This window comes from Rhinolophus ferrumequinum (assembly GCF_004115265.2).
Source record: "Rhinolophus ferrumequinum isolate MPI-CBG mRhiFer1 chromosome 5 unlocalized genomic scaffold, mRhiFer1_v1.p scaffold_110_arrow_ctg1, whole genome shotgun sequence".
In the NCBI taxonomy this organism is placed as follows: Eukaryota; Metazoa; Chordata; class Mammalia; order Chiroptera; family Rhinolophidae; genus Rhinolophus; species Rhinolophus ferrumequinum.
In genome coordinates this window covers 4,787,765-4,808,744 of record NW_022680355.1, presented here as the reverse complement: position 1 = coordinate 4,808,744, position 20,980 = coordinate 4,787,765, and the positions used below count along the sequence as shown (strand labels likewise).

The window sequence follows — 20,980 nt, the reverse complement described above, 5'->3', positions numbered from 1 at the left end:
CTGAATGTCATCAAAATGTCTCCCTTTAAATATTTTCTTTATTTTCAGGTAAAGAAAGAAGTCATTGGGGGCCAGATCAGGTGAGTAGGGATGGTGTTCCGATATAGTTATTTGATTACTGGCTAAAAACTCCCTCACAAACAGTGTTGTGTGAGCTGGTGCATTGTCATGATGCAAGAGCCATGAATTGTTGGCAAAAAGTTCAGGTCGTCTAACTTTTTCACGCAGCCTTTTTAGCACTTCCAAATAGTAAACTTGGTTAACTGTTTGTCTAGTTGGTACAAATTCATAATGAATAATTCCTCTGATATCAATAAAGTTTAGCAACATTGTTGCAACAAATCACAAACTTAATTGTCAGACCTTGTATTATATTTCACATCTCTAGGTATAAGTAGTATTATAGTTTTTAGATCATCTGGTCTGGCATCTTATTAAAATCAGTAGTCTTAACTGTATCGTTAGGCTTGATTTCAATTTAAAATAGGAAACAGTCCCCCTTAAGAAGAAATCATGGATATGAGTGGATATCTTAGAAAAAGGAGGTTAATGAGTTGATACTCAGAAAATACAGAGACAACTCATTTTCCATCTCAGAAATGATCTAGAACGATAGGTAAAAAGACGACTCTACATCTATGAGTTTGTTTCTGTTTTGTTTGTTCATTTTTTTGTTGTTTTTTAGATTCCACATGTGAGATCATATGGTATTTGTCTTTCTCAGTCTGACTTATTTCACTTAGCATAATGTCCTCTATATAGTCAATAATGTTGCAACAACTATGTATAATGCCAAGTGGGTACTATCTTAATTGGGGGAATCACTGCATATGTTATATAAATGTCTAACCACTATGTTGTACAACTGAAACTAAGGTGAACAGGATCAAATATATGGTGATGGAAGGACAACTGACTCTTTGTGGTGAACACACAATGTGATATGGAGATGATATATTACAGAATTGTGCCTTTGAAACCTACATAACTTTACTAACCCTTGTCACCCCAATAAACTTTTAAATAAATAAATAAGTAAAATAATATTGAAAGTGAACTATAACAAAAAAATAACTTAAAAAATTTAAAAGAAAAAGAGCACTACTCTAAAAAAAAAATTTAAGATCCTGAAATCATTTGTCCTTTCCTCATTAATCTGTTATTCCATCAGAGTAAGCATATCTTACAGACTAAGTAAATCTAAGATGTTTGTATTTGAGAGTACCAAAAGAGCATATTGAGAAAGTGTTTCTCACTCTGTAGGCAAACTTTGGAAATGGTGGTGTTTGTAAGTGGAAAGATGAAGTTCTAGTTGATTCCTTCGGATCCTCCATGTAGAAGAAAAACAGTCCAGAAACATGATTAAGCCAAGACATGGTTTGGAGACTGAGGCATGGCAAGACTGCAAGGTTCCTGACACTACATCATACCAGAGACTGGAAAGTTCAGACAACAAACACCTGTTTCTCGCAGCTCTGGAGGCTGGAAGTCCAAGGTCAGGGGGCAAGCACGGTGGGTTCTGGTGAGGGCTCCCATCCTAGTTATGTCCTCACATGGCCTCCCTTGGAGCATGCACACAGAGAGATCTCTTGTCTCTTTCTCTTCTTATTATAGCATTAATTTCATTATCAGTGTAGCACTTTTATGACCTAATTGAACCCTAATTACCTCCCAGAGGCCCCACTTCCCAGTGCGGTCACATTTGGGAATGAGGGCTTCAACATGAATATCGTGGGGACACAAACATTCAGTCCATCACAGAGCTTATTATTGTTGTTGTTGTTATTTTGCCTGCAATTGCATAGAAAATTGGCTAACGGTAGTAGCAGTGATAGAGTTAAACGTCTAAACAGAAAACACCAGAATGTTTGCAAACGAAACAAAATTGCAAAGGTAGAATAAAAATGACTGAAGGCTACACTCAGTAAGAAGCAGAGATCACTCTAGTTCAGGGGTGTCCAAATTGTTTTCAACGTTTTTCACCAAGGGCCGTATGCGGTAAAATACACACACAGCCGGGCCACTCACTCGAGGTGAAGGACGTATTGCCTCACCTGGTTTATTTAAGTAAACTAAATATATTTTTGGAATTTGCTGCGGGCCAATTAGCAATGGACTGCGGGCCACAGTTGGTCCGCGGGCCACAATTTGGACACCCCTGGTCTAGTATAATCTGATCTCCTTCCACATTCCTAAGGCACAGGGAAACCAACCCACCTGCACATCTGTCATTTTAAGTAGAAGACTCAGTCTCCAGGTGGACTCAGGGTTCTAACTCCTTGCTCTGTGACTTCCTTACAACAAATATGATATACTTTATGCTACTCTATTACAATCTTTCTGATAAAACAGATTTTCCAACTTGTTTAATTCTAGACTTCTCTCCCTACAACCATTCCCACAATGGCAATTAAGCACTAAAACTGATATTTTAACATCTCTCTTTCTTGACAAATTATTTCCAGCTTTAGACATATCATAACTGTGTGAATCACTTGACTAATACGCACAGTTGTTCTTTATCTATCTCCAGGTAATAATGCATATGCTTTTTCCTGTGACTTCTGATGTTAAGAAATATATTTAATTTAAACATCTAAAATCTCTACTTGAGGCTTAAACATAATTGATCTTCAGAAAATTTAAAAATGTGAAATATCTATAGGTCCAGCGGTAAGCATACATTTTTCCTATTGTACTTAATACATAACTTAGAGTTATGTATGCGGTAAAATACACAAACAGCCGGGCCACTCACTCGAGGTGAAGTACGTATTGCCTTACGTTGCCAAGCTTAAAACAACTACACATAGCATGATCATGCTAAAGTGTCTGTGTTAGGTCTACCTTCCAGGAAAGTGTGTTGTACTAAAACAAAGCTATTCTCTGGCTATGATTTATAACAATTGCGATCCAGCTGTTTGCCACCTATTATGCACTGCCTTTATGCTGCCTCCAATAGCATATCAGCTCTTTCTGAAATATTGTTTCTTTAATACATGAATTCAATAAAATTTTCTAGGTAGAACAAGGTATTTTCCATTGTTACAGACATTGCACTAAAATGTGAAAGTGACTATAAATAAGATGAAGTAGCAGTTGGACAATTTTCAAGCAAAAATCTAAGTATTTTACCAGCCTCCTCCATTTTTTGCATTTAGCAATTCCCTCAATTAAAAGTTGACAAAATTTTAAAGTTTAAAATTTTAATTTAAAATTTAAAATTACGTTACGTTAATTATCTGTCCATTTTTCTCTTCTAGAAACACAATAATAACACTAAGTTTGATGGACCTTTGGTTTAGGTATATACTAAATACATTTCGTTTGGTATATACTAAATCACTTTAGAAAACTCTACCAAAGACACTAAAACTAGAGTATTTAAGATTGTAATCACTGAGTCTCAAATGTTTTAGATTTTGCCTTGAAGTCTTTTATTAAACTGCAAATATTTCCAATAATTTTGTATGTTCTTCAAAGTCTGTAATTCCTTTATAAAATTTTGGAAGAAAAGAGAACCTCAAAAGAAAGTGCTCTCATGTAATTTATTATTCTGAGACAAATATAATGGACGTACAAAACAGCTTAGTTCATAGAGTAAAAAGCTGCAGGTTATATCTTAAAAGTGAAGACAAAAGCACTCACACTTTTTCCCTTGACATTTTATTCACTCTGAAACAAACTACTCTTTGCATAAAGAAGGGAAACTTGAACAAGCATTTATAAATAAAACTGGTGAGATATTGAGACGAATGAGGAGGAACTCCAAAAACATCCAATCAACTCCCTCAGTTCAACAACAAAATGAAAAATACCATTCAGCAGCTGATGAAAATTGTTAAGCCCCCTAGAAATAGTTACCATACTTTCTCCTTTTAAAGCATATACCACCGACTTAGTAACAATTTCCCTGAGAAAAAATAAAACACTAAATACTTTGGGAGGTGAAATTTAGTCTAACACATAATATTTCTAGTAACTAATAATTCTACTATACATGCTGAATTCTGAAATTTTAAATTAGATGAAAAGTGCCTAAGTCATTTCTTGTTTCAGTTCGCAAAAGGTCTGTCGTGATGCCAAGTAGTCACAACTACTTTTCCAAATAAACCAGCTATCTCACCAATAATCCTTTACGTAAGACAAAAAACTGTCATATGTGTTCTGCTGAAGAGAATATACTTCGTGCTTTTCTTGTGTAAGATGGAAAGAATTATGTGAAACAGATACTTCTTTTGGGATACTTATTTTTAAATCAGAATGTCTGGCAACAATTCTTAGTTAATAATCTACACTGAAGGTCTGATTCAAGGTGAGAGGAAAGCTATTTAACTTTGGAATCATTCCCCGTTATTACCTACTCTGGGAATGGCCAAAGTCATCAAAAACGGACACAAAGAATCCTAGGATTCTATTACATGGTTAAGTTTGCCTCCTTTCCCTGGAAATGTCATTAATCTTTTCTAAAAAGTCTTTTCTCTAGTATCCTCTTAGAAAAGTTTTAAATAAGAATCTATACCATTAAAGTATTGACACAATGTAGGTATGATCCATGATTGAGATGGATTGGAAAACCAAAAACAACCAGAAGTTAGAAAATAAGAAAGAGTTGACATGGAAGAGCAAATAACGATATTCTAGAACAGAGTGAAAAGAAACTAAGTTTTATGGCATGAACACTATTAGGAAAAAAATTAATAAAAGTTTGAAGCTAAAAAGCTTACCATTTGAGTCAACACTGTTTTGAGTCAGGGTCACAGCAGAGGTAATGGAAAAACCAGAAAAGATGTGAGAAATATTTTGGGGTTGGAGTCAGCAAGATATGCAAGTGGCCAGTTTAAGGTGGAAGTCCAAGAATACTGTGCAATTCCAGTCCTGGGTCGCTAAAGAATAATAATATCATTAAGAGGAACAAAGAAAGCATGGGAGAAGGTTGATTTTGAGAAAATAGGTAAAAATGAAATAATCTACTTGTTTTTAGTCACTTTTACTATAAAATAAAAGTTATAGGTAATGTGCAAATTCATCCTTTGGAGATGAGGTCAATATTTTGTGTGTGTGTGTGTGTGTGTGTGTGTGTGTGTTTCAGTTTTTATTTGCTTTGGAGAAAAAAATGCTATTGATAATCAATTTATACTGAAAGCAAATCAATGTCTGTAAATAAGCCTACATGCACTGATCCCACCTCTGCTAACAGAATGTCATGAAAAAACAAATGACTGATAATCATCAAGAACAATATTTTTATTAAGAGCCTAATTTCTATTTTTACTTTCATCTTATGGCAAGACTACATCAAATTCCTTTATGAAACCTGTGGCTATAGCAGACTTTGTGGTTTCAACCCAATGTTTCATTTGTTATGAAGCCAACATTAAAACCACACGGTTCAGGAAGTTTTTAGAATATTTTTCTTCCAAAACTTGAACCAGAAAATCAGGACTAATGGTCTGTAACTGATATTTCACATCTCTGCCTTTGTTTCTGGCTGCTCTTTTCCCTCCACCACAGAATGTATTTAGCAGGATAATTGGAACTGCAACAGTGTCAATGGTGACTCGTGTTCCTTTCTGTATTCTTTGTTGTTCTCTGCCGCTCAGGACGCTGTGATCCTTCGTACGCTCAGAGCAAAAAGCTAGTTAGAAAAATCTCTACCCATTGAAATCAGACAAGCTTAGGTGAAAATCTCATTCCTGCCCTCAATTGTGTGTTCTCCTCCAGGTCACTTATGCTCCTGACATTTCATTTTTCACATCTGTAAAATGGAAATTGTATTTTCTTCTTTGCAAGGTTAGTGGATTTGATGAGCAGTCTAGTAACAGTGGTTAAACAGTATGGTCCAAAGAAGCAGACATATTCTGCCACTTTATAGTGAAGGTAGCCTTAGGTAGGCTATCTCCGTCTCAATTTGTGCCATAAAATTGGGATAACAGGTATCAATCCCATTCAGTGCTCAACATCTATTCACCAAAGATGAGCCAGGCATTATCCAAGACTCTCAAAAGGTTATAGGATTATGAGATGATACATACAAGGGGTAGATTATGTTTATGCGCTCCCTCCTGTAAGGATTTGCTATGTTCCCTGCCTTTGCCAAGCTCCCTGTCAGTGGAGAATAGTTCTTGCCCCATTGTTAGGCATGACCGCATGACTTGCTCTGACCGATGGACATGGACAGACATGTCCCCATAGAAGTTTTAAGTGTGCTTTCTTTATCCCTCCCTCTGACTTGACAACAGAATGTGGCATATAGGGACTTGGTCCCTTGGCCTTGGTCCCAGAGAGACAGGACACACAGAACAGAGCTACATAGCTTGGAGCTACACAGAATGGTACAGAGCTATAAACAAGAAATATACATTTTTGCTGTTATTCTTCTACACTATCCAACATTTAAGAACAAGAAATAAATGCGTGTGGTTGTAAGTCACTGAGGTTTGGCTTTTAAGAAAAACTGTCTGGCACATAACATAGCATCTTATATGCAGAAGTATTAAATATTTTAATAATAATAAACTAAAATATATAACAAAAGTATATATAACACTTAAAAAGCTATAGACATCTCTACATCTATCCATACATCTATCCAATAAATATTTATTGAAAACTATGTGCCAGATACTATTATTAAAGCTGCTAGAGATAAGGCAGTGAGCGGGTAAAATTTATGCTCTCATGCAATTAACGTTATTGTGGGAGGCAACAGAAGTTTAACTATAAGAGGGATAAGGATTAGAAACAAAGAAAAATAACACCGGTTAAGGAGACAGAAAATATGAGATAAGGAAGAGGCTGTGTGTGTGTGTGTGTCTGTGTGTGTGTGTGTCTGTGTGTGTGTGTGTAGTGTTCAGAGAAGCCTTTACTAAGGGAGAAAGTTCTGAGCAGAGATCACAAAGAAGTAAAGAAGGGAATCAAGCGACTCTCTGGGGGAAGCACATTCCAAGAAGAGTGAAAAGCAAGTGTAAGAGCACTGAGGCATAAATGAGTTCCATGGTCAAGAACGGCTAAGAGGCCTTGTACTGGAGAGAAGTCCATCCGAGGCACCCTGCTCAGAGGTGAAGTCAGAAAGGTGTGAGGGAGCCCGTCGCTTATTCCTTGGAAGCTACTGGAAGAAGTTCGATTTTTGCTCTAAATGAGATAGGAAGGCATAAGAAGACTCTAATGGTGGGGTGATATGATCTTATCTGACTTTGAAAAGGATGATTCTGGGCTATTGTTTTGAGAACAGATTATACGTTCCAGGATAAAAGCAACTGTAGTAATCCATTCAGAAACAATGGTGGCTTGTACCCAGGGCAAAGTAAGTGGGAGCGATAAGAAGTAGTAGACTCTGGATACATCCGAAGCTAGGGGCTGACCAGACTTGTTAAGGACGTCTGCCAATTACTGAGATAGGGAGGCATGGAAGAATGGCAGCATGGAGAGGCAACTGGTAGTCAAGAATTTACTTTTAGACATTGAGAGTTAGGTTAAACTTATTCAGTTCTGATTTCCTTCTTTCTGGCCTTCCAGAAAAGGATTTGGCTTTCTGTTACGTTCCATGGACTCCACTCCACAGAGCTGTTAAAGTTATTAATCCTGCCAGAATGACAAGGGGAAGGATCAAAGTTGTGTCATATTGCTACAAGGGAAAGACTTGCAATCCAGCTCTCTGGTTATGTCTGGGTAGGGGTTGGTGTTCTTCTGGCCAATATGCCACAGTGATGGAGCAAGGCTGCAGTTAAGCTTTCAGCACATAAGAGTGCTTTCCACGTGGGTTACTGCATTGGATTTTCACATCCCCAGCCTCTGATCACTCCAGGAGGAGACTATGCTCCCACTTATCACGCAATTTAAGAGCCTCCAGTCTCAGTGCCATATTCATCCTCCGAGAGCTTGACATCCAGTCCTACTAGATCACTACACACCGCCTAGAAATGAATTTCCACTGGGGTGTGTTTGTTTGTTTTAGGTTATTTTCCCTAGTTATCTTTGAGATTCCTATTAGACATCTAAGTTAAGATGTTGAGTCGGTGGTTAGTCTGCAGTTCAGGGACAAGGTTGAAGAGAGACTGATATCTGATAAACATGTAGTAGTTCTTTAATGGAAAGTCTATCATATGGAGAGAAAATGGTGGACAACCATCCTTGGGAATGTATAAAGTGTAGCCTGAGAATAAAACATCACCGCAGGTAACTAAAAGGCTAATAAAGTCTCCAAAACAATGTAATTACTATGCAAACAAATATAATGGAATTACAGTTTAACTTCAGACACGTTTTCCTAATATTTTACGTGTGATGAGACATGAACATAACTAATCCAAACCTCTACCATCTTTGCAAAGATTTTACCAATTACTAGCAAATATTTATAATAATCTCTTCCAGGGTTAATATATTTGAGAATAGAATTAAGCGTATTTTGGAATACTTGTTAAAATGAAATATTGATTTCCTTGTCAGTATTTTAAAGTAAGTAGTTTTGAAAATATTCATATATTGAAATATTGTTTCTTACCAGGATAGAGAATACAGTCCATAAATGACAAATCATCAATTGCAATGTCCCCCGTGAAGCCATCTCCCACTGAAGCAGCCACCAAAATCTAAAAAAAAATATATACATATAAAAAATTTGTTGTCATTATAAAGAAAACTAATTTATGGCTTCTCATACCTGAAAAGGAATTGAGAATTTATCTAAAGAGAACTTTTTTCGGAACCATTAAAAAATACTTTGCAGTTGTCTTCATAAGTAGGCATCTTGTCTCCTCCTGAATATTCTGTCACAGGAAGCTCCAGACCTTATTGGGCTCATTACACCCAAGAATCCTATTCTGTTTCTGGCGAGGTTTGATTTTCTGAAATTTCAATATATCAGATTGATATCCACTTCCCTACAACTTTCAACCATTAGTTGTAGACTTGCCTTGTTTTCTTCTTATCCTTTAAGTACTAGAAGGCAAATTATTGTCCCCTTTCCCTACACTTGGCCTAGTATTTCATCTGTTTGTAAGGTTGAACCGCTTCATCCTCTGAGAAATCCAATTTGCCGCAAGAGGTACTTGCTAGAACGTACATATCGAAGAGCTTTAAATTTTTTTTCTCACACTGGCCTTATTCTGTAACACTTTCTGAAACTGGCTAATCGTGATTAGATCTCCTTCAGAACCACATCAATCACAGTGAATGCAGATGACATCTGTGCTCTTACAGGAGCTGCAATTCCACCAACACTCCAGTAAAATATGAAATACCAACAAACCACTGAGTCTATGGCAGGTTGTGATTAGGGCTGAGATTTACTATAATAGAATTAATCATGATGAATTATTTTAATACTTATGCAAATTTGCTGCATACTTACTAGTAATCCTGTTATAATTTAATAAGAACTTCAAGCAAACTCAAACCTAAAAAAACTGTTCTCTTTTTCCCTCTATAATATGAATATATATTTCCGTTTCATTTTTCCTCACAAATGATATAAGTTAGAGTTGAAATTTTATTTAATGTTTCACATTCTATCCTCTATTGAAAGTTGCCTGATATATTATTTATTGATTTCCTAGTTAAAGGAGAGAAAGGTTTAAAAGGTCAAATTACTGACCTCAAACCTCTTGACATTTTTCCCCCAACTTATCAGTCTTCCTTGAGAACTACCAGAATTTTCTCCCTGATTTGTCACTAAGGAAATTAATCAACATGGGAAAGGTTTATGCGTCTAACCAATGGGCAAATACAGCCTACCAAATATTGCCTGCAGAAGAGTTAACGGTGCTATACCGAAGTATCTTGCTGCTTTATAATGGACTGCTTCAAATATAAAATGCACTCTTCTTTTCACCACCAGCATGATTGAAAGAAATAGTATAGGCAGAGAAAACAAAAATGCAGAAATACTCTGTACAAAATCATACAATTATTCTAGCAAATAAAAAGAATCTAGCTGAATATATTGGAAGAAAAATATATTTTGTTTTATAGAAAAAAAAGACTGCAGTTGGGTGAACAATGGTAAAAAGTCGTAAGACCAATTAATTACCAATATATTGCTTAGATCATTATGTGTCTATCCCCCTGAAATACAACATAAAATATGCTAACAGAAGGCTCAGAAGACGCAAGAAAAAGGAAAAACTAAGATATATAAGAATAAATACTATTGACTTAGATATACTGCTCATGATTTTCTTAGTTTCTTAATGAAAAGAGATAAAAAACTGATATCAGAATTCCAAAGTTTATGGAAAGCAGAGTTGTACATAAAAATGGAGATATCTGGAAGATAATTTTAGGATACATACACATCCCAAGCTCCATTTGAGTGTGAGGGCTCAACTGTTCCAAACTATTCCTTTTATTAAAGAAATGGCCATTTGTGAAAATCACAAATGTCCTCATTTGTGGGCCACACCAGGTAAGCAGCATTTCTGAGTGGATGCTGTCTTCACAAGCTTATTTGTATTAGAGTTTACTTCATATTACATGATATGCATTTTGATATTGCTTCTATCAGCATTCAGGGCCAATGGGAAGACACAGAAACAGCCCAAGGCAGAGGACAACTGGATCTTGCTCTAAGACACAGTTTAATCATCATTTTTACCGAAATATCTTCAACTCCCTAACCCCTAAATGTTAGCATTCCTGAGAAACAAGTTTCAAGTTGTGATACTGAAAATGTCAATTTGTATACATAATTGCAGTTTCAGCCTTCTTTGAAAATTAAATGAAGCCAGCCCCATTTTTTTAAAAAAGCCTACTTGATAGCAAACCATAGCTTGAGAAAATATGAATGTTGAGGTTTAACTCTATTCTGTCCTATGAAATCTAAGTGTCACTATTCTGGAAAATTCACTTTCACTTCTGGTGCTTTTCCCAGAATAAATAAAAAGATATTCAAATATAAACATTCTGGAAATGTGGGAAGCCAAATTTTTACTCCTAAATTCCGTTAGTACCTTACTGAATGACTTACAGGGCAATTGAAAATTCCAGTTTGGTCTAAATGACCCGCATTATCTGTAAAGGCCAGTTCCACTTACATTAGAACTATTGTTGGCTTGGAAATTTAAAAAAGTAATCCAGCTCTTCTAAGTTCTTCTTTTCACAGGCTGCTGCATGCCCGGAATACATATGGAGTGAACTCGCCAACCACACTGAAACTTTTAGTTCTAACATAACTGAAGACTCAAATATTAATAAGCCTCTAGCGACTAACTTGACTCATTGTCCCCTATATTTAGGAAACTCTGAATTATTGAGCAAAATTTTTAAATGACATGGAAACTGTTATCATATATATGTAAGGCACAAACTAATCATAATGTTTACCTAACTATCTATATTCAATCTTGTAATCTATATATATGTGCGTATACGTACATGTATGTGTATGTGTTTCACAGGCTCTATTAACTCATAAGAAAAAATGGACCTAATTCAACCTGCCACCTACTTTAGCCATCATGTATTAGAAAAGAATACAAAATTCCAGCATATCAATTTTTAATATAATGCATCTTTAGAAAGAGTCAAAGGGAAGGAATTCTTGTTTAAAATTTGTAAAAAAGCCCTATCTTACGTGGAGCAACTCCAGTGCATTGCTGGTGAGAATCTGAAATGGTATTGCCACCTTGGGGAAAGATTTGGCAATTTCATATAAAATTCGACACACACTTCCATATGATGTGGCAATCACATACGTAGGTATTAGTTTACTCAAGAGAAATGAAGGATGTCTAAACAAAGACCTGTTTACGTAGTTTACAGAAGCTATATTTATGATCTCCAAAAGTTGTAAAGTTGTAAACAACCCAAATATCCCTAACCTGGTAAACAGATAAACAAACTGGTAGATCTATAAAATGGAATAATACTCAGCAATAAAGAAGAACAAATCAATTATATATATAATATATATATATATATTATATATATATATATATCCAACATATATATATATATATATATATATATATATATCCAACAACTACTGTAAATCTCAAAAAAATTATACTAAGTGAAAGAAGTTGGACTAAAAAGACTACACTTTATTAACCCACTTATATAACAGTCGGAAAAGGCAGAATTATAGGAAAAGAAACCAGATTAGTGTTGCCAGGGGGCTCCAGGGATAAGGAGGAGACTGATTCCATAGAAGAATAGAGAAAAACATGGGTGGGGGGTGAAAATATTTTCTATCTTGGTTGTGTCAGTGGTTACATAACTATATAAGTTTGTTGAAATTCATAGAACTGCTCACCTAAGTGGGATAAATTTTAATTATATAAATTATACCTCAGTAAATATATATACAAAAGAAATTTATTCTATACTTACTGCCATAAGTCATCAATAGTCAACTATTAACTTTCACTTTTTTTCTAAATTGCTAATTTAACGCATGGCATTTGATAATTAGCATATAGTACTCTCAAGTATCTCAATCTATTTTTCAATTCAGCTGTGAAAATCTTCTCTTACTATCTACTGATAATTTTGTAGAGAACAAATATTTACAGTTTCCTTTATATTTCTTAATGATGTCCATTTATTTTCACTTGGTATTCCCATAATTAAAAATGCAGAAACAATGAAAAAGAATGACATTATAAAAACTCTCATTAGCCTGTTTTTACAACTGACTAAAAGCTGAGGTAGACAAACTCCTTTAACACATTCACACAACTATTCAATTTTGCTATACACACAATTTATAGTGCTCCTAGAAAGTCAATTTAGAATCTCAGACGTTCTATTAATAGACTAATACTTAAGAAAATATTGGCTAGGTTCAACATAAAAAGGGTTTCAAGCATCTTTGGAATTTTTTTTTTTTTGTATAAACTTAGGATCAATCTCTATGACATAAAACTCAGAATTTTGTCTGAAAAATTTTGTTTCTAACTCTTTGTTTCTGGCCATATCGTACATAGAGCACAGTACAAAATAATTAGAGTTTTCAATTAGTACATTACACATATGAACACCTTTTATCATTAAACATGAGCCATAAGAACCATATCTAAACTGTGCATATGCTGAGCAGAGAAATGGATAATAAAAATAAAATTGTGGTACTAGTAGAGATGAAATAAAATACTGGGACAGATAAATAGGTCAAGGATTCCTTAAAAGAAAAAAAAATCTGATGTCTACCTCATCTGACTGACTTCCTACTTTGGGAAAAAATCACGGCAAAATTTTGGTTGATTTTTTTCGTTGTATCGTATTTCTTTTTAGCTTATGCGTGGCTTCCTCATTGAGTGCCTACTTTGTCATTGTGCCAAGTGTTTCTATGGTTACCAAGGAGAAAAAAAATTGTCCCTGTCCTTGAATATCTCACCATATAAGCCAGAAAAATACTAAGTGGTAACAACCTGGCTCCCAGGGGTTTTGTTTAACCCAAACAGTGCTTTCAAAGCAAATAGGAAGCTAATATTTTTAAAGTAGGATATTTCATAAGATACCATCGGAATTGCAACTGTCCCTGTGACCCCTTATTATACATCTAATTCTAAGGCTGAGCATCAGTTACCATTTATTATTTTACAGCTGACCTACTTCTCTCAATTCATGTTCCTTGCCTGGTCCCCATAGCCATTTAGTTTTCAATTCTTTGTGCATGTTAGGTCAGAAATCGTGCAGGGTCTGAGACTTTACCCTACCCACAAACTAAGTTAGCCTGCCTCCATTTTATAGACATACACTGACAGAAGACACCACATTTTTTATTTAGAGAGAGACAGCAAAAACATCAGCCAGAAAAATACCGTTCAGTGGTTCCCCAATTTCCACAGGGCAAAATGATGAGGGCCAGATGTTTCCCTGAACATGTTGGGTTGTACCACAGAAGAGGAAAAGGGCCTTAGGAGATTCTAGCTGTTTATAGGCTGGAGAGAGAACCAGGGTGGGGGAGGTGGCGAGAACGAGTGGGGAGAGGGGGGGTCTACTCTGGAATGTAAGCAAATGTCTCAGGGTAAAGGCTATTCAAATACATCCTTTGCTCAGAGGCTGAACTGAGCCAAACACAAGAAATCCATGGAGAATTGTCTCCCAACAGGGTAGCTGAATGGTGCTCCATTACTGGTGTATTTAATTTGTGGAAGCACCATGCTCCTTGATGTATGTGTAAATTGAAATGTTTATATCGATCCAGCCTCCTTTCCCCTTACAGAATACCTCCTTTTATGCTCCTCTGAACTGAATGAGTCTAATTTGTTAGAGTCTTTCAGAAAGGCCGCCCACCTGCTGCTGGCCCAGTTCCTTTTCCACCCACAAAATCTTTTCCCGTGAGGGTTTTTGCTGTCTTGAGGGTAGATTTAAAGCAAAGTCAAGGAGGGGTGAAAGTGTGGCAGAAGAAATGAGGTCATTCAAAAGTTTAGTCATGTTTCTTTATTCAGATAGAATTCTTTCTGTTATTCTTCTTGAATGAGAGGGAAACCTAAAAAGAAGTCAGCTCTAAGTGCGTAGGTCATATAAGATTGATTTGCTTCCCATGGTTTTCAAAAGGATAGCGAAGCACAAAGGTTGTTTAGCTACATTTCTATATCACTTTAGATGTACAAGAAAGGTTAGCAGTTGGGTGCGTTTTCCTTCCCCTCCAATATGTAACCATTCCTTTCTGGAGCTCACCTAAGTGGATTTTCAAAAAAGCAAGTGTTGATCAATTTCAGACTAATTTGTACTTACAACTCTGCAAACTCACGTGAATTTTAAAGCATCCTCTGGGGACTCACCTACCATATAACTCATTTCACATCTCATCTATTACTTGAATGAGGACAAATAGCTCTCAATGTCTCTAATCTTGAAAATTTATATGGAACCTATTTGATTGGGGGTTACAAAGAAGCATTTAATGCAAAAACAGCCTTGTTGATATTAGAGAAAGTGAAGATTTAGAACTATTGATTAAGAAGTTCAGAAAATTGGGTATTTATTATTTTTAAATGATGCAATAGGGTATACAGTAATAAGATTTTAATAGAATACAATGTAATACTGTCTGAGTGATTGGTTCACATATGCCAAAATTAAATTCTTATTTAATAAGCATAGTTCCAAAATTCTTAATTGTGTTTTTCAATGAACAGACTCATTTTCATCCCCTACACCACTAAAGATAGTATTTAAAGAAAAAGGAATGGAACTGTAGTTTATTATTTTTATATTCATTAAGTCTTTTTACAAAAGTCATCATGTACCCCTCATTCCCCTTGTGAAAGGAGGCTCCCAGTTGACCCCGGCTGCTGTGTGGCAACTTAAACCTGATCCTGACCTAAAGTGAGAAAACCAAGGTCATAGATTTAAGCCCAAACAATAACTCACATTTGTCTTTTGCTCTAGTTCAATACCCCATAATATTCACCCAGTGATTACTGTAAATTTTAAATCCTATTTCAAGTCTCAGTTTATACGCTACTTTCTCAGAGAAGCCTTCCTTGATCACTCCTTTGAGAACTTCTCATAAATTTTAATTATATCAGTATTTGTGCATCTTAATGTTTGTCTCCTCTAAGAGATTCCTCTAAGGACAAGCCATGGAGGCTCACTGAGGTCCACAGCACTGTACACATAGCACCTAACACAGTGGCGAGCACATAATAAGGACTTTAGGAAAAAGTCTTTATTTTAGGAAAAAAGGAAACTTCCAATTTGAACTAAAACTAATCATATTACTCTTGATGTCATACCATATTGCCCACGTTGCACATGAAACATGATTATTAAATACATAAAAATATGCAAAATATGTTGATTTGTCCCAGTATTCATACTACACATCTAAACTGTTTGACAAATCCTGTTTGTTTTTTCTTCAGTGTCTGTGTCTCATCTTTACACAGCCTTGTTCCTGGATTTGCATTCAATGTCTACCTGTATTTATATGGTTTTGCTATCGTCTTCCCCTTTTCCCACTCCTAAACTTACTATGTCTACATTTCTAGATCCTTCCCTCAATCTTCAGCTCTTTCTCAAGCACAACTTTCTATAAGGAATAACATAAACTTACTTTATTAGAGGGATTTTTAAAAAATTATCTATATGCACGTGATAGGTAGTCTTACACTTGTAGGCAGTCTTACAACAATTTTTTAAAAATATTTTAAATTATTTAAAAAATAATTTATGTACGGAATGGGACCTTAAGGAGCATTTAGAATCTAAAACCATTATTTTCTATTTGAATAAATGAGACCCAGAAAGTTTAAATAACTTGCCCACAGCAAAGTTATTAGCAAAATGATGTCCAAAACACTCAAAAAACAGTCTCATTCTTGACTGGTTTAAAAAGTCCAAATGCTTTAATCGAATGTTTACTTTTCATTTTTCTTGATACTTTTTTTAGGCTTCTAATCTGATCATAAATGATAGCAGTTACATGAGAAGGGAAGCTATGCAACTAATATAAGACCAATTTAAATGGTTCTTTGTTTTTAGACAATTATTAATTCTGATTACAGATATGTAACATTTAGTGTTTAGCAATGTAATATTATTAATAATATATCTTCTACATGTGTCACACTTTAATTTTTTTCATGGCACATTAATACTCATTAAGTAATTGTACTTCAAAGTCTTAACATAAATGAGCATGTCCTATACACTAAATGTTCTAAAGTAAACAGCTTCAATTTAGATTTTAAGATATCACTTTTGTTCAAATACTTGCTTTTGAAAGCAATGCTTTTAATGATGTTTGGTTCTTTAAAACACACCATTTGTAATGTATACTTTAAGTATTTATTATTGTCAGGTGTGTATGTCCTTTGCATTTGTTCTTCAAATTGACTTCCTCAAAATAAAAATCTGATTTTAAAGTTATCTTTGTTATTGCTTACATGAAGAAATGTAAGTAATCATCTAAACCATTTGCTACCAAAATGTATTTGAGGGTATATGTTAAAATCCTTAACTTTAACATAATGAGCATTATAATGCAGCCTCAGGGGGAACAAAAAAGCTCATGAAAATCCATGATTTCACATACATTCATGCTTAGGAAAATGCTCACGTATATACCAGGTATTACTAAACCACAGAATTACAAGAACAGCACACAGGAATACCCAGAAATGTTGCAAAACCTTTAATATAGCAATGAAGCATCCTTCCCTAATGGCTTGGAAAAGTGCGTAATTTTAATTATAGAGAGCTAGAGTAAAATCTACACAGCATTTTATACCCTGGGAAGTTCCTGCAACCCAAATTATGCTTGACTATTTCAGGGATATTTTTACTGTTATATTATTTCTTACTATAAAAATATTAAGAACATATTTTAATAATGAAGCTAATAAATTTTTAGTCATGCTAGGGTCATTAATTTCTTAAGGTTTTGTTTATTTTATTTTTTCTCTTTTTGTGAAGATGTGGAGGCTACTACAACCAACTACTTTTTAATATGAAAACTCTTCAGGTTTTCTACGGGAAAAATCTTTATTCATTAATCCATTTGCAGGAAAACTTTTAGAATTTGAGTCTGTGAGATTGAATGCATTATCTAAGCTGGCTTGGCAATTCAATTTTCTTACATAAATATGTACATTTGCTCAAAGTTTTGCCAGAAATGACTTATAAAAATTTCAGCAACCAGGTGGCAACCCTTCTTGATTCAAATATTTATATAATAGGATTCCTGATGGTGGTCAAACGAAAAAAAGAAAAAAGAAACATCTTTGATACAGAGCCACGTCTTCATATTAAACTAAATGATAGAGAACAACCCTTTATTTCTACATGATAAGTTTTCTCTCTTTCCAAACTCATCTAGAACCACGTTTTGTACAGGCAAAAATAAAAATCAAACATTAATTTCTGACAAATTAATATATCACGTCCCCTTGAAAATGAGAAATTAATTATCAGAACTTCTCTCAGTGCCCTCTCTGGTGGCTGGCAGGATAGCCCTCTGACCCAGCTCTGAGGAAAGCATCCAAGCACAGCCACGTCTGCTTCATCTGACAAGAGACAACCTGAGTTTTCTTTTTCATTCTTGACCTCTGGTATGGAGTCTCTTCCCCAGGGCTTCTTTTCAAGAGAATAAGTTAGTCTCCAGCAGTGCCTCAAATCAGAACTCAATTTACAGCCCTGGGTCAGAAATCTCTGATCATTTTCCATCCGGGGTTTTCTCCTCCCTACCCAGTCATTCCACAGCAGAAGCTAATAAGCACTAGCGTCTCATGCCAGCCTTCTCTCAGTGTCTGCTTCTCAATGCAGTCAACTTGGGACTGGTCTTTAATGACCCAGGCTGTTTCCCTAGAAACTGAATATAAACCAAAAATGCCAGTTTATTAACATGAAATAAAATCGTAACTGGAAATGTCTGAATACCTAGGCCAGCTGGTCATCAAATTAAGGTTCTCGAGAAAGGACATCTTCTTGAAAAAAATCAAGATTGAAAGCATGTTTGGTGAGTAGATAGAGGCAAAGGAGTGTAGGATATTCTGAAGAGACAGTGTCAGCAAGATAATACAGTCAGCTGTTGGATAGAAAGGGATGGCGTCCTTTCACAGATAAAATCTTCACCAGTAACAGAAGCTGGTATTAGGAGTATAAGACATCATAATTTATTATCATTCAGCTATCTTCCATTAATTAAATTTAAGGCAATATAAGAAAGAATAAAGACCAGTGATGCTATTTAGGAAATAAGCTAAAGTGAAGAGTCACATCGCCAGGCATCTAAACAATAAATGCCTCATCGCCAGGCATCTAAACAATAAATTCAGGCATTAATAACTGTGATGCCTAATATAGATATCATTTAATCTATTATTTCTTAAACTTGCCTTACCATCAGAATCACCAAGGATTTTATTAAGGATTCTTAAGACTCTCCTCAGGAGCTTTTGATATAGTGTGTGTAAAGATTTAGAATCTATTTAAAAAAAAAATACTCCAGATGGTTCTGATAATTACAAAAATTTGAGAACTACTAATCTAATTCTAATACTGTATTTAAAAGGACAAGATGGATTCCTAAAGAAGTTAAGTCCTTTGCCTGATAACTTAGATATTACACACACACACACACACACACACACACACACACACGCCACAGACATGTAAAGCATTCTGTCTGATGACTGAGATACGACATAGTATATGAATGTTTCTTAAACAGATTTCTGTCAATGCAACCAAGCTACCAGGAGATTATACATTATACACAGATTCATTTATATTATTGCTCAAAAAAATTTTGCTGTCTTTTGCCTAAACTCTGGAGTATACCTGGCTGTATCTTATAGCCTCCTATATACCAACTACAGATTTAAGAGAAAACTATTTTCAGTTTTCAGGAGCTCCCTGTAAGTTTCTACTTCCTAAGAACCAATTCTGTTTTCTCCAGTTCTCCACCACTACCTGTGCTCTATCTAAAAGAACACTGCATCTCGTAGTAAACTCTCAGTGTTTAAGCTTGTGTGCAATATGAATCTTCTTTAATGAAAACAGTACAATGCTGAAATAGTTGGAACTAGAACAATATAGAAGCCACTAAAGTATAAAATTTATTTAAACTTTCTCATCATTCTTGGGATTTTAAAAGCTATACTTGTGCAATGCTGCAAACTCATTGACAGAAATCACGTGACACAATAATATGTTTTCAAGTCAGTGGAGATACCATTTTCCCTGCTCCTGCCCTGATTGTCCGGGTTCACTGTCCCCCTGTGGAAAGGGCAGACAGATGTCTACATGACAGGGATAGTTGTCCTTGCTCTTAACTCACACCCAAGGCCATGTCGTTTTCATATGTTAAAGAGACCAAGAGAGCTTTTGTCTGGCAGGTGGACATGCAATAACCAAGTCTCTATGTAAATCTCAAATCTAAGTATACATGTAAAACAGCCTGGTGTCTGCGTTGCATATTGCCATGCCTGCTGGTTCTACAGAAAATGCAGGGAAACGATGGTCTTTTAAAAAGTCACTTCCGTATCGAATATAATCAATAATGTAAAGATTTTGTAGGTTATCCGATGGACACTGGTCTCATTAGGGAGACCACCTCAGGGATGATGTAGATGCCTGATCACTGCTCTGTACACCTGAAGCTGAAGCTGAACAATAATGAATGTCAACTACAAGTTTATGTGTGTGTGTGTGTGTGTGTGTGTGTATATGTTTATATATATATATATATATATATATATATATATATATATATATATATATATACAAGTTTATATATATATAGTTATAAGAAGTGGAGCACAGCATTAGGAATAGAGACAGTGGAAAGGCAATGGCTGTGTGGGATGTCAGAGGGGTAGTAGGTGAAGGGAGGGGGGTTGTCGCTGTATGAGGGATATAAATGATAAATGTTTAACTATTACATTGTTTTGTATACCTGAAACTAATTTAAAAAATGTTAAAACAACAACAACAACAAAAAAAAGTCACTAGCCCTGGAGCTCTCCTATGAACCACATAGAAATCAAAGCTTCACCTCTCACTAAGCTCTTAAAAACTAATTCTACATAAAATTATCTAAGCATGCAAGGAAGGAAAGGTAAGACGTCTGAAGAAGTCAGTGTGTGAATAAATATAGTAAATCATATGTATAAACAGTACGATGTGATGTGGTAATAAAAGAGCGTGTCACCGAACATATTTTAAACCTGGGGTAAAAGGACTAGTCTCAGAAAACTACGTATTAGTTTAGTTCTCAGTTTTAGACAGGAGAATTGTCAGTCATAATGTACAGATTATTAAACATGATTCCTTTGGCTTAATTTAAGGGCAGGACATTCACTTCCTTAGATTTTTGTAAGGATCTTAGAGTTAAAAGTAAGGTTTCCCTTCTCAACCCCTCCCTTCACAGTCTTTTGCATCTCTGTCCTGGTGTTAGTGACGTCCTGGTGTTAGTGACCTCTTTCCAACCTATTCTATTAAGTTTTCTGAAAACATACTTTGTTTTTACCCTCATCAGAGAACCATTACTCCATGTCCTAGCCTCCTGGAGTGCCAGAAAACT

At 35.3% G+C, this 20,980-nt stretch overlaps 1 protein-coding gene across 1 annotated transcript in view; it reads right to left on the bottom strand.

Annotated features, from left to right (window-relative positions):
* The window catches only part of MALRD1 (MAM and LDL receptor class A domain containing 1), a 534,334-nt gene that overhangs the window by 393,765 nt on the left and 119,589 nt on the right, over nt 1-20,980 (bottom strand). The window contains exon 19 of the mRNA XM_033100523.1: nt 8,507-8,594. Within this exon, the coding sequence (XP_032956414.1) occupies nt 8,507-8,594 (88 nt within the window). The remainder of the gene's footprint in view (nt 1-8,506; nt 8,595-20,980) is intronic.